Raw genomic sequence first — 12019 nt, forward strand, 5'->3', positions numbered from 1 at the left:
AAAAGTTCTGAAAGGGGTGGTGGGGACACTGCGGCTTACCTCAGTCAGATCTCTAACTACAAACAAAAGGAGATTTCTTCCTGTATTCTGCGTGTCCTAAAACTGCAGGACAGCTAGAATACTTAGAGAACTTTCTCAGAAAGCAGTTTCCTCATTCTTAATAATCATGATACCTACCTTAGCAACACGTCATCAATGAGCCTTCGTCTGAAGATACTGCAAGCGCCTGCAACAGGCCTGATGGCTGCCTGCCTGCGCACAGGAGGGGAGAGCACAGGAGGGCAGAGCCCAGCCTGCCAGCCCCTCAGGGGTTGCAAGCCCTGATCCCCTCCCCTTCCTACCCTCACGCCCAAGAAATCCAATCACTCCAGTCTTAAGGCACATAGGTCACACCCCAGAGACCCTGAACTCCGCAAACCTCTATCCACCGAGTCAGTCCTTCCTTGGAGATCAACAGATGATCAACAGAAGCGTGAGATGCACAGTCATCTGTCACTGCCTCACGCTAGGATTCAGTTTCTAACAAGGAGGCCTCCAGGTGACAACTCCGAGGTTGCAGTCTTGTTTTGAATACATTTCCAGCCTGTTCACTAAGGTCAGTCTACTGGGAGAAGCATCTCCTCCAGTTCTAATATTGCGAGGGACCGAGCAGCTGGATTTGGAAGGGCCACTGGCAGAAGGAGTTCCAAGGTCTTCCTGAGGAAATTGGAATTGAACGTTGTTAAAAGGCACGAAGGAGAAACCACTGCTTGCAGCATTTCTTGGTGGATTTAAGTCTGTGTTATTTGCATGTTTCCCTGCTCTTACAGGAGATTTCTATAAGAATAGTGTCTCATTTGTATGTATGTATTTATCTATGTAATGGATTTTTTAAGACTGGTTGCCCTAAATGGATGTGATTTTTCTCTGGAAGATTCTTTAAAGATAGCAAAGGATAACTCTTCTAACAATCCTTCACTGTATTAGTTTTCTTAGGATTTTAATAATACTCCTTCACACATACCACCTGTTGCAATGTTGTATTTCCTGCAGTGCTTATGCCTTTGTTGCCGCAGGTTACTAAAACCTCATAAAAGTGGAAAGACCTCATTCTACAGTGGCAAGATTTTAGTGCAGGCAAACTAGCTTCTCTTCCTCTTGGTAGGTCAACATGCAGTGAATGCTCTGTACAGCATGGCCTTAGGCCAGGGGAATTTTGTCTCGGACGCTGTGCAGTGAAGAAAAATCACATCGTCAGATCCCAAATAAGGCTGTTTGTCCTTATCCAAGAGCTTCTACCCGATATAGTCAGGAATGATGTTATGAATAAATATAACTGTTAGGAAACAATGCAGGCATAGAAATACTCCCGGAGAGGTTCTGGATTAACACTGATGAATGTGAGAGCCCTTCACTGCACTTTAGGGTCAGATCACCAAAGCGCTCCACGTACTTGATAAACTCCCCTAGGTCACCTTGTGCACCTGGCTCCAGCCTCCCCACCCCCTCCTCTCCTCGTCCTAAAAGGAACAAAACTACCCCCTTGCTAGTCTGCGCCCGGTGTGCACTTCCTCCTACTTCCCTTTGCACCTAAATGTCACTTTCTCACGCCTTCCTGACGCTTTCCCTGCCCAGCATTTTCATTTGGATATTTAGTGAATGCCACTTAAACTGGCCCAGTAACTTCCAAAGGACAGCCTCGCGCACTGTAGGTACTTAGCTATTTGTTGGATTTGTTCAGGTTAGGAAGACCTAGATTACTGGCCTTCGGATGAAACTGGAAACATTCTTCTGGTGGAAGCAGACTGTGGGAAAACAAAGGAAAGCCTACACACCAGTGGTGGGTTCGCTGACTTCTGTTTAGAAGGGAGTTTGAGCCTGGTGCTCTGGACTAGATTAGGTACTCCACTGTATGATTAGTTACGTTGACTTCGCAATTCATCTTACTCAGCAAGGCTAGTACCAAAATTACTCCTTCTCTGACTTTGCCCCAAATTTTAAACACTGGGCTACCCAGAGCCTTTGTCATTCAAATCTTTTGGTCTTGAACCAGTCTTTTAGAATTTGAATACCTTTTGTCCTTCCACTGTAATCAAAACCTTTGATTTTAAAGTGAAATCACGTAGGATGCAAACCTTACACCATTGGGCAGGATCACAATTGAAATACACTTAAATTCAAGTAATTATGAACTGTAGGCGACAAGATGATTCTCCAAATCTGGAGTCTGTAAACGAAGCTGTTAACAGTAGGTTCTAAGTAAAGAGACTTCGCTCTAGAATTTCTCAGAAAATAGAATTTGATATTTGATAAGCTGGGCTAATAAACAGCAAAATGGGGAACAGCTGTCCCATTACCTAACACTTCGACTCATGTTCTGAGTGGTTACAGGGTGGGCTGGCACCCCTGACCACGTGCTGCCATCAGAGAGTTGCCTGTTTGCACGCTCACCACCAAAGTCCTGAACCTTTGTGCCTCACCTCCCTCACTTTGCCACCAAAAGTAAGGTCTTAAAATCAATTGGTTCTTTGGAAGAAGGACGACCCGCTTAAGTCTGCTGAACAGAAATGGGCAAGACAGGGCTGGGAAGTGACTGAGACGTCGTGGTACTGAGCCTGGATCCGTTAGCACTTTTCGTTTGATCTCTGAACCAGGGATCTGAGACATAACGTCAGAGCCCTTCGATGAACAGCCTAATGTGTTCCAGCGGGAAGTTAAATGCCACCAACTTCTTTGCTGCTGTATCTCAGAGAAGAAAATTCTCTTAGCTATGCTTTAGTTACTGAAGGATAGTCTGACTTGACATATACCTATTGCCTTGAACACTATTCATCTGGGTCTTCTTCTGGGTGGTAGCAGCTGTCTGTCTGGTTGCTGACCCATGGGAGCAGCCGTTTCTTTGGGCAGGCTCCCATTTGTGTCAAACTACATTTTTACTATTAAAGAAAAGCCTGGGGCTTCCCTGGTGGCGCAGTGGTTGAGAGTCCGCCTGCCAATGCAGGGGACATGGGTTCGAACCCTGGTCTGGGAACATCCCACATGCCGCGGAGCAACTAAGCCCGTGCGCCACAGCACTGAGCCTGCGCATGTGGAGCCTGTGCTCCGCAACGGGAGAGGCCGCGACAGCGAGAGGCCCGCGCACCGCGATGAAGAGTGGCCCCCCGCTCGCTGCAACTAGAGAAAGCCCTCGCACAGAAACGAAGACCCAACACAGCCAAAAATAAATAAATTAATTAATTAAAAAAAAAATTACCTCCCTTAAAAAAAAAAAAAAAAAAGCCTGATTTTGTCTGTAAGCCCAGGCTGACGGCCTGTGGTGCTTCCTGGAAGTATTCTATGCTCTCCCTCTAGGAGCTTCATTGTTCCCTGAACTTGATAACTGGAGCCGAAGGATGGGCACTTCCAACATCTAACCACTGGTACCAAAGCATCTGGGAGGCATGAAGACTTTGTGGACTGTCTTCAGTCTTATATTCTGGGTTTACCTTATACCAAAACTTATACCCCAAACTTAAATGTCTTTTCATGGTTAAAACTCAAAACCTCCTAATTCTCAGATATGCTCTGTTCCGACTTTCCTCTGAGAAGGAGGAAGGAAAAGTGGACTGCAACTTCTCAAAATGGGAAATACCGTTTGTCTCTGCTCTCTCCTAGGATTTGATTTTTGTTAAAATTTGCTATAGGGCCTGCACCTGAACACCAGAATTCATGGTCAGGAATGTATGTGGGAGGCCTCGGGCTACCTTCCAGCGCCCTCAGGGCAGCGGAGCTGGTGGCCTTCTCTGCGAGGGCTGCCCTGCGCTCCAAGGTGGGCTGCGGTTCAGTTCCCCTAGTGCGTCCCCGAGGAGGGCAGAGCTCTGTATGGCGCTGCGCTCTACGTGCACTTGACGTAAAAGTTAGCCATTTTATAAAAGAATCTCCCTGTAAAGAAATATTTATAAGTCTGGATTTTTAGATATAAGGTATCATTCATCTGGAAATGAGACAAGTAAAATTTAGCCATTCAAATCACAAGCTACAAACTACATTATTCTGCAATTTTAGCTTATATTCTATGAAGTACAGAATCTAGCATATTGGAGATGGTAGTTAGTAATAAGTGTGGAAATCGGGTGCCATTACCTAGTGAAGTACCAGCTCACAGTCAGCTGGGGCTTCTGCCTAAAGCACCACAGCAGACCTGGGCTGGAGCATCTGGTCTAAGCTAGAAGCTTACAGAGACTCTTACCTCTCACCAAGCCCCGACTCCAAAGAGGAGTGAACTGGAGACCCCATGGAACTGGGGTCTTCACCCCAGGCTAAGTTACCACTCAAGCCTCTGACAGCATCCCTTAGGACCCTTGGAACCCACAGGAACAATCTGCTTCCATTCCAGGCCACACCTGGAACACTCCATTTTATCACAGACAAACCCAAACAAGTAACAAAGGGAAGGTTACAGGGAGAGGGAGAGGCCTTGTGATCTCTCATTAGGAAGAATGAAGCTGCTGGGGGCAAAGCAGTTATTTTCAAATACTCTGTGGGCTGTGCCATCCAATAGAGGAGGATTAGGCTCGTTCAGAAGAGCTCAAAGGAGCGAGAGTAGAGACCACCGGTAGACAGCTTCGGGCTCACTGTGGAACTCTGTACGGAGCTGTCCAAAGATGGACCAGCCAGTCTCCAGAGGCAGACAGTTCCATGTGGCCCTGGAAGGTTCCAAGATGGCTTGAGAGTCCACCTGGCAGGGCCTTGTAAGGGGGGGCTGTTCCTCAAACCTCACTTATCACCGGAGTCATCTGGAGAGCTTCTAGACAATCATGATTTCCCACGCTCACCTCAGCCCTATTCAACCAGCTTCTTCAGGGGACAGGGTCCAAATGACATTGAGGTCTTCTCCAGTCCCAAGATCCTATGATTCTAGAATAGTTGGATAGTTTTTGAACATTTACTATTCCTATTCATCTATTATTAATATAAAACAGGAAAACAAACTGTTTACACTCTTAACTAAGTTTCTATAAAACTAGCCAGTTCTTTTTTAAAAAGAATACATATATACCCCCATAAGCCCATGAATATCGTTTTATGAAATAAAAATTAGAAACATTAAAAAAATACAAATACTGCATAGGATTAAAACATCATATAGTTTAGGATAAACAAAATAATTACAGTGTGACACTACTTCCATTTTAAAACAACAGTTAAGGTGTAAAGGGGCTTACTTTAAAAAGAAATTATTCGGAGATAACCATGAGTCCTTCTTTCTCAGAAGAAAAAACACAAAATAGATTTCTCTAATTTAAAAGCATCTTTTGAATGAAGAAATATGGATGCACATAGAGCTGGAATATCCAAACACGTAGATGGTTTGCTAATTCCCCATGAGGACCAGCTAGTCAGATACGTTCTTCTACGTGGTTATCCGGCAAAATTATCACTTTAACTGGTGAAAACACTGTTTTAAGCAATCAGGAAAGAGGAACAATCTAGTTTTAAATACTCAATGGCCATTGCTTATAAAACTTAAACTTATTCAATACATTAAACACATGTATTTTTAAATAATTTAAATTGAAGAATATGTCACTGATCCTTAATGAAACTTTCAGAAGTCTTAGCAGTAGTTCCACATTTCCCCAGCAGGTGGCAGATTTCTCGTCATACTTTCTCATCTTCTTACACAGGCCCGTGCTAGAGTTCATCATGTGTCAAAACTGTAGGGGAGGAAAGTTTATTTAGCTCCTGAAATCTCAAACATCACATTAGCTTAAACCTGACTGAGGTATGAATTAATACAATAAAAAGCGTAGGTGCTCCCTGAGGATCCTCTAGTTTGTTAGTTTAGTACCTACTTGCTTCATTATGTGCCATAAGAATAGCTCTTTCTATGTTATGGTATCTGTTACATTGTATCATAACTCCTTGCCTCTTTACCCACCTAGAAGCCAGGTCCCATGAGTCTATGAGAACAAGGACCACACCTTATTTATCTTTGTTATCTTCGGGGCCTAGCACCCTGCCTGGCAATAGAGGCCTTGAACAGTACTAACAGATTACTCACCACGTACAAAGTATCCTGTTATTAATGTAACGGAACAACAAAAAGCAGAAGACATATATGGTCCTCATCTAAGATGGGAGGACAGAGCATTCAAACACAGACACAAATACTGTACAAATGTGAGAATCAGTACTAGCGAAGACCCTTAGAGATCAAAGTGGTTTCCTCACCTTCTGCATCCCTGAGCTGTCACATACTGATTTAAAAACACTGAAAATTCAAAATGATATTTTCAGGCAGAAATTAATTAATATACATTTAAAATGGATCCTGTTCCATAATTCAAGATGGCAGACTATATCTCTCCAGTAAACTCCACTGGAAAGATAAGAAATATAAAAGGGAATAGCAATAAAGACAATGGGAGAAGTGGTTATGAGACAACACTGGAGCAGAGTTATCAACGAATTTCTGAACGCGGAAAACAGAATACACAGCTGAGATGATGAGTTGATTTTCTTGACAGAGAAGCCTGGGAAAGCCTCCTAACAGAAAACACTGGTGGGGAGTATATCACCCAGTGAAGCAATTAACTGAAGGACTGTATGGAAAATCTGTGCACCTCAGCTCTCCACTCTCATTCCTTCTTCTGCATTGCAGAAAGAAACAGCCTGGTGTTTATTCCAAGATAAAAAGTGGAAGGCTAAAAATAGAACAGTTTGGGCTTCCCTGGTGGTGCAGTGGTTGAGAGTCCGCCTGCCGATGCAGGGGACACGGGTTCACGCCCTGGTCCGGGAAGATCCCACATGCCGCGGTGCGGCTGGGCCCGTGAGCCATGGCCACTGAGCCTGCGCGTCCGGAGCCTGTGCTCCGCAACGGGAGAGGCCACAACAGTGAGAGGCCCGCGTACCGGTTAAAAAAAAAAAAAAAAAGCAATAAACCCAAAAATCTCTTCTGTAAAACCTCTCTTATTTATACATATAACCATACAAAAACATATATACACAGACATGCAATTTTTCTTTAATTAAGATGTGGGTCAATAACATTATAAATATTCTATAACCTATTTTTTAACTTAAAAATTTGCTGTCAGCACAAATCTGTCTCAATTCTCTTGAAAGGCTACATTATATTTCATTGTATGTATCAGTGTTTATGCAATCGATCCTCTATTGATGGACAGATTCTATTTCATTATTGAAAACAATGCTGTAACAAACATGTATATATATGCATAATTTCTCTCGTTTAAATGTAAGTTTCTTGTGAATTGCTGGGTCAAAGGGCATATATTTTAATTTTTTATACATATTATAAAATTTCCTTAATTTATACAGCTACTGTAGGTATGAGAGTGCTTACTTGTCAATACCCTTGCTAATGCTGGGTATTATTAATCCTTTAACTCTTTCCAATTTGAGAAGAGAAACATTTCATCTCAGTGTTTTATACCTTTAAAATTGCTTGTGAGGTAATTATGCGAATTTTCCTTTCTTCCTTCCTTTTTTGCCTTCTTTCCTTCTCTCCCTTTGAAAACAGTTACACCACTTAGAGAATCATCTTTCTTCTTCTGAATTGAAATGGCACCTTTATACTACAGTATTAAAAATGCTTGGGTGTGTTTTAAATACTGAACTTCTCAGACAACACACACTGATTTTGTGAAGGAAAACAGAGTCAAGATGAAACAGAATTTCATGCTTATATGAGAAATTTTATATATAATCATTTCAGCCTCCCTAAAAAGTAAAGCTGAGGAAAATAAGAATTATATTCTGAACTACTAGAAAGAATTACTGTGAGGATTAACTAGTCTAACCTGTGAAAGTCTCTAACCTACTGACTGGAACACAATAGCAGCTCAGTACTGCTTTTAAAAAAGAGCGAAGGACAATAGAGACAGGCACTGACCAGGAAAGGGGATTATGAAGCGATCAAGAAGTTAATATCAGCTTTAGAAGAATATCCCACACATAGTTATTGGTGTTGAGGATTTATGTAGGGTGGTGATGAAATGCTAAGGTAACCTCAGTTTTTTATTTTACTTTTTTTTTTTTTTCCAGTTTTTTAAGTCTAAGAAATGGAAACAAATTAATCCAAATCACCCTCTAGTCATGACCAAGGCTACTAGATCCAGGAACCAACTTTTCATGGGGAAACCTATACCATGTACCAGATTAATTTAGGAGACAGGAGGTAATATTGTAGTTAGCTGTGTAAGGCTTTTATTAAACTTCAGGGCTTGGATTTTCATATTTAGGAAATTCAGTGTGTCTTAAAGACAAGTGTTTCTTTTACTTTTTTCACCTCTACATTATGTCAGGAGGTTAATACTATACTGACTATGTGATGATCTGAAGCTATATCCATGGGGGAATAGATTCTCTATCCATGTTTTAAATTTGCGAGCTTAATTCCACATAAAAATGAAATTTGTAATCAAGTCACGGACTTTGGTAAAGAAATTCTGACCTAATCATTTGATAACTTCACCAAGGACTGAGTCTGTAATCTATTCTGATTTCACTTAATGCAACATATGGTTCGTACACCACTGCAGAATAACTTACTTGCATTTTTCTTCTTCTTTTCAAGGTGATCTAATAGTTGTCGTATCTCAGTATCATACTCCACCCATTCTGGGACAATCCTGGCAGCAGCTTTTAGTTTAGGTTCTTTTGTTTTGGGGTTATTGCACTGAAAGTTTAAATAAAGCTTTGTTAATAAAAAAAAACCATGTTCGAGGAAACATAAAGGAAATACTTGAGGACACTGCTATGTCACTAGAGCAAACAAAATGCATTTTATAAAAAGCAGGGCCCTAGGTACTAAGTACTTGAAATACCGGAATTAGTTTAATAGAGAAAGCATCAAGTGAAATGACAAATCATAGTTTATATAAGCAGTAAGTATTTAATGCAAACACCTCAATCAGAACTTTAAACAAAAATTGTTTAAAGACTTTTTGATGGCTCATAAGAAGTCTGTCAAACAATTCTGTAAAATGTTTGCACAAAACACCCAATTATATGACCATCCTGCAAAAGAACACAGAAGACTATATTAATAAATATTTGATTGCCTTTTCTTCAGACTAAAACCTGGGTGTATATACTTTATGTTTTCCATACACGAAACTATTTATCAGCCTTTAGAAACGTCTTGAGTTTCTTTGGCAAAAGCATTCATCCTCTTTCACATGCCTCCGTTCTCATTAGCAGTTATGATATTAAAAATCAGTTAACTGGAACTCATTTGTCAAAATACTGACAGCTGTGAAATTCAGAGTAGCTCAGAAATCTCCACACCTTAAAAGTACTTAACTAGCCTGCTTAACAGGCACAGCGGAGAAGCAATGGACTTGGACCCTCAGTCCTCATGGTTCCAGTTTTTACTGGTAGTAAGACTTGGACGGTCCACACTTACTGGTAGTAAGACCTAGTCACTAAACTGTGTGTGTGTGGCGGCGGGGGCCTGGGCAGTGGCAGAATCTTAGTGTTTTTCATCTGCAAAGGACGAAATTAAAACAAGATCATCTACAAAGTTCCTCTAATATTTGATCAATTTTAATTAGCAGTTGGTCCTGTTATAGAGTTTCTTGGGAAATTAAATCAAGGTTAAAAGGCAAAAAGTAGAGGAGGAGTTTAAGAAGGTTCTGACTCTGGATGTATTTGAAGGTACCGCTGACAAGGCTTGCTCATGGGCTGGATGTGAATTGTGAGAAAAGAGAGGCATCAAATATGACCCTAGTGTCGTTGGCTTGAGCAACGTAAAGAATGGAGATGCCACTGACTGAGACAGGAAAGACTACGGGAGGAGCATAAACTTCACAGAGTTACACAAGCATCCTGTCTGCTCTTCACGAAGCATTAACAAAGAATGTGTCCTGAAGCTCACTTCTACGCGGCATTTTCTTATAGTTGCCCCAACTTGCTTTCCCCTTCATCCTTCATGCCTTATGGGAGAGCTAAGTTATGAACCGTGAGCCTGTTGTCTTATTTATTTATTTATGTCTGCGTTGGGTTTTTGTTGTGGTGCGTGGGCTTCTCATTGCAGTGGTTTCTCTTGTTGCGGAGCACGGGCTCTAGGCACGCGGGCTTTAGTAGTTGTGGCTTGCGGGCTCAGTAGTTGTGGCTCGTGGGCTCTAGAGTGCAGGCTCAGTAGTTGTGGCTTGCGGGCTCAGTAGTTGTGGCGCACAGGCTTAGTTGCTCCGCGGCAATGTGGGATCTTCCCGGACCAGGGCTCGAACCCGTGTCCCCTGCATTGGCAGGCGGATTCTTAACCACCAGGGAGGCCCGGGCCTGCTGTCTTAATCCCTTCCTCATCCAACATTTTCAGTTCATTGCACTGTGGAATATTTTCTAAAGTAACTTGAAAACTATTTTATTTGTAGAAATTAATTTCACAGGCAATATGTTCTATAAAGAAGACAATGGAACTATTTTCTAACTATGTCAGAAACTATTAAAACAAAAATACTATGTTTGTCCTTAGTGTATGCTACACTTCCGCCCCCCACTACAATCTGTATCAGCGGTGCCTAAGTGGGGTGACCACGCCCCACAGGGGAGCTGTGGCCAGGCCTGGAGGTATTTCTGATTGTCGTAATGGCGGGGGGGGGGGGGGTGCTATGGCCACCTAGTGGGTAGAGGCCAGGGATGCTGCTAAACACCCTCCTGTACAGCGCACAGGTCCGCCTCCACAACAGGGAATTACTTGGTCCCAGATGTAAATAATGGCCCAGCTGAGAAACCTTGATCGAAAGGGAGTTGAGACAGTATCATGACCTTCACAAACACTCTCGTCCTCACCTTCAATACCAGGAATCATGCTTTTTCCTCTCCATTAGGCCATTTCCTTGGGATTTTTCTTGTTAACTTTTTCCCCAAGAAGATGACCAAAAATAGCATGTTCTTCCATTTTTATTTTAAATGTTTCTGTGGGAGAGACGATGTTGTCCACCAAAATTTATGTCACCGATCCTTCTTCTTCTATGTGGACCTATTGCTAGGAAGTGGCTGCCCATCGAGGAATGACGATCCTTAGCTCCTGTTACAACTGGATGTGGCCACACGACCAATTCCTACCACGGGGCCAAGGCCTTCAGGATCAGGGTGCATTCTCCACACTCCTTTCTCCTTTCCCTCCAGATCAACACTATCCAATAGAAATAGGACGGAAGCCACACACGCAGCTCTACATTTTCTAGCAGCCGCATATAAAAATGTAAAAGGAACGGGTGAAATAAGTTTTAATACTATATTTTGTTTAACCCAATATTTCTAAAATGTTATCAGTCAAAATGTAATCAATATAAAAATTAGTAATGAGATATTTTTACATTCTTGTTATTGTACTGAGTCTTCAAAATCTGATATGTTTCATACCTTACGGCACGTCTCAATTTACACTGGCCACATTTTAAGTGCTCTATGGCTGCATGTGGCATGTGGCTGCCATACTGGATGGATCAGCTCCAGATGGACACAGATGACGACAGGACCCTAGAGGATGAAGAAGCCACAAGATGGATGGAGACTGGTCCCTGAGTCATGATGTACAGGGAAGCTGCTCACTGATAGGACACCCACTTAGGTCTGAACCTGGGTGTATGTGAAACCATGGAAACATGGGCATTTGTTAGAGCAGCTCATGTTAATCTAAGTACTAAAGAGCCCAAGGAGACCTTATGTCACTAACATGTGAGTCACTACCTTATACAACATAACCTTAACATTTTATGTTATGTTCAGTAATGTTCTTGACCTCTCTTTAGAAATTTCCGTCGCTTTCTTCTTACCAATGCCATCTTGTTTCTGCTACATTCTATCCCCTATGATTGCAGTCTAACATTGCGGCATGCTACTTTCTTTCTATACCTTTCTATACATATCTGGAGAAACATCCCTATATTTTATTGCCCTGTCTTATTTTGTTCAAAACTATGAGTTCTAACATTTTGACAGTCTGTTCTTCAGTGAAGATCTTGTAAACAATTATTCTACACTTCTGGCACATAAAAACAATATGGTCAGAAAAAGAATAATATCTTAT

The 12019-nt window shown here is 42.0% G+C and overlaps 1 protein-coding gene across 1 annotated transcript in view; it reads right to left on the reverse strand.

Annotated features, from left to right (window-relative positions):
* Positions 1-4814: 4814 nt before the first annotated feature.
* UGGT2 (UDP-glucose glycoprotein glucosyltransferase 2) overlaps positions 4815-12019 on the reverse strand; it is a 171260-nt gene continuing 164055 nt past the window's right edge. Inside the window, exons 38-39 of the mRNA XM_059995737.1 lie at positions 8536-8662; positions 4815-5675 (exon numbers count right to left, since the gene is read on the reverse strand). Coding sequence (XP_059851720.1) covers positions 5653-5675; positions 8536-8662 — 150 coding nt within the window. The 3' untranslated portion in view covers positions 4815-5652. The remainder of the gene's footprint in view (positions 5676-8535; positions 8663-12019) is intronic.

Source organism: Delphinus delphis, chromosome 18, assembly GCF_949987515.2.
Source record: "Delphinus delphis chromosome 18, mDelDel1.2, whole genome shotgun sequence".
Taxonomy (NCBI): Eukaryota; Metazoa; Chordata; class Mammalia; order Artiodactyla; family Delphinidae; genus Delphinus; species Delphinus delphis.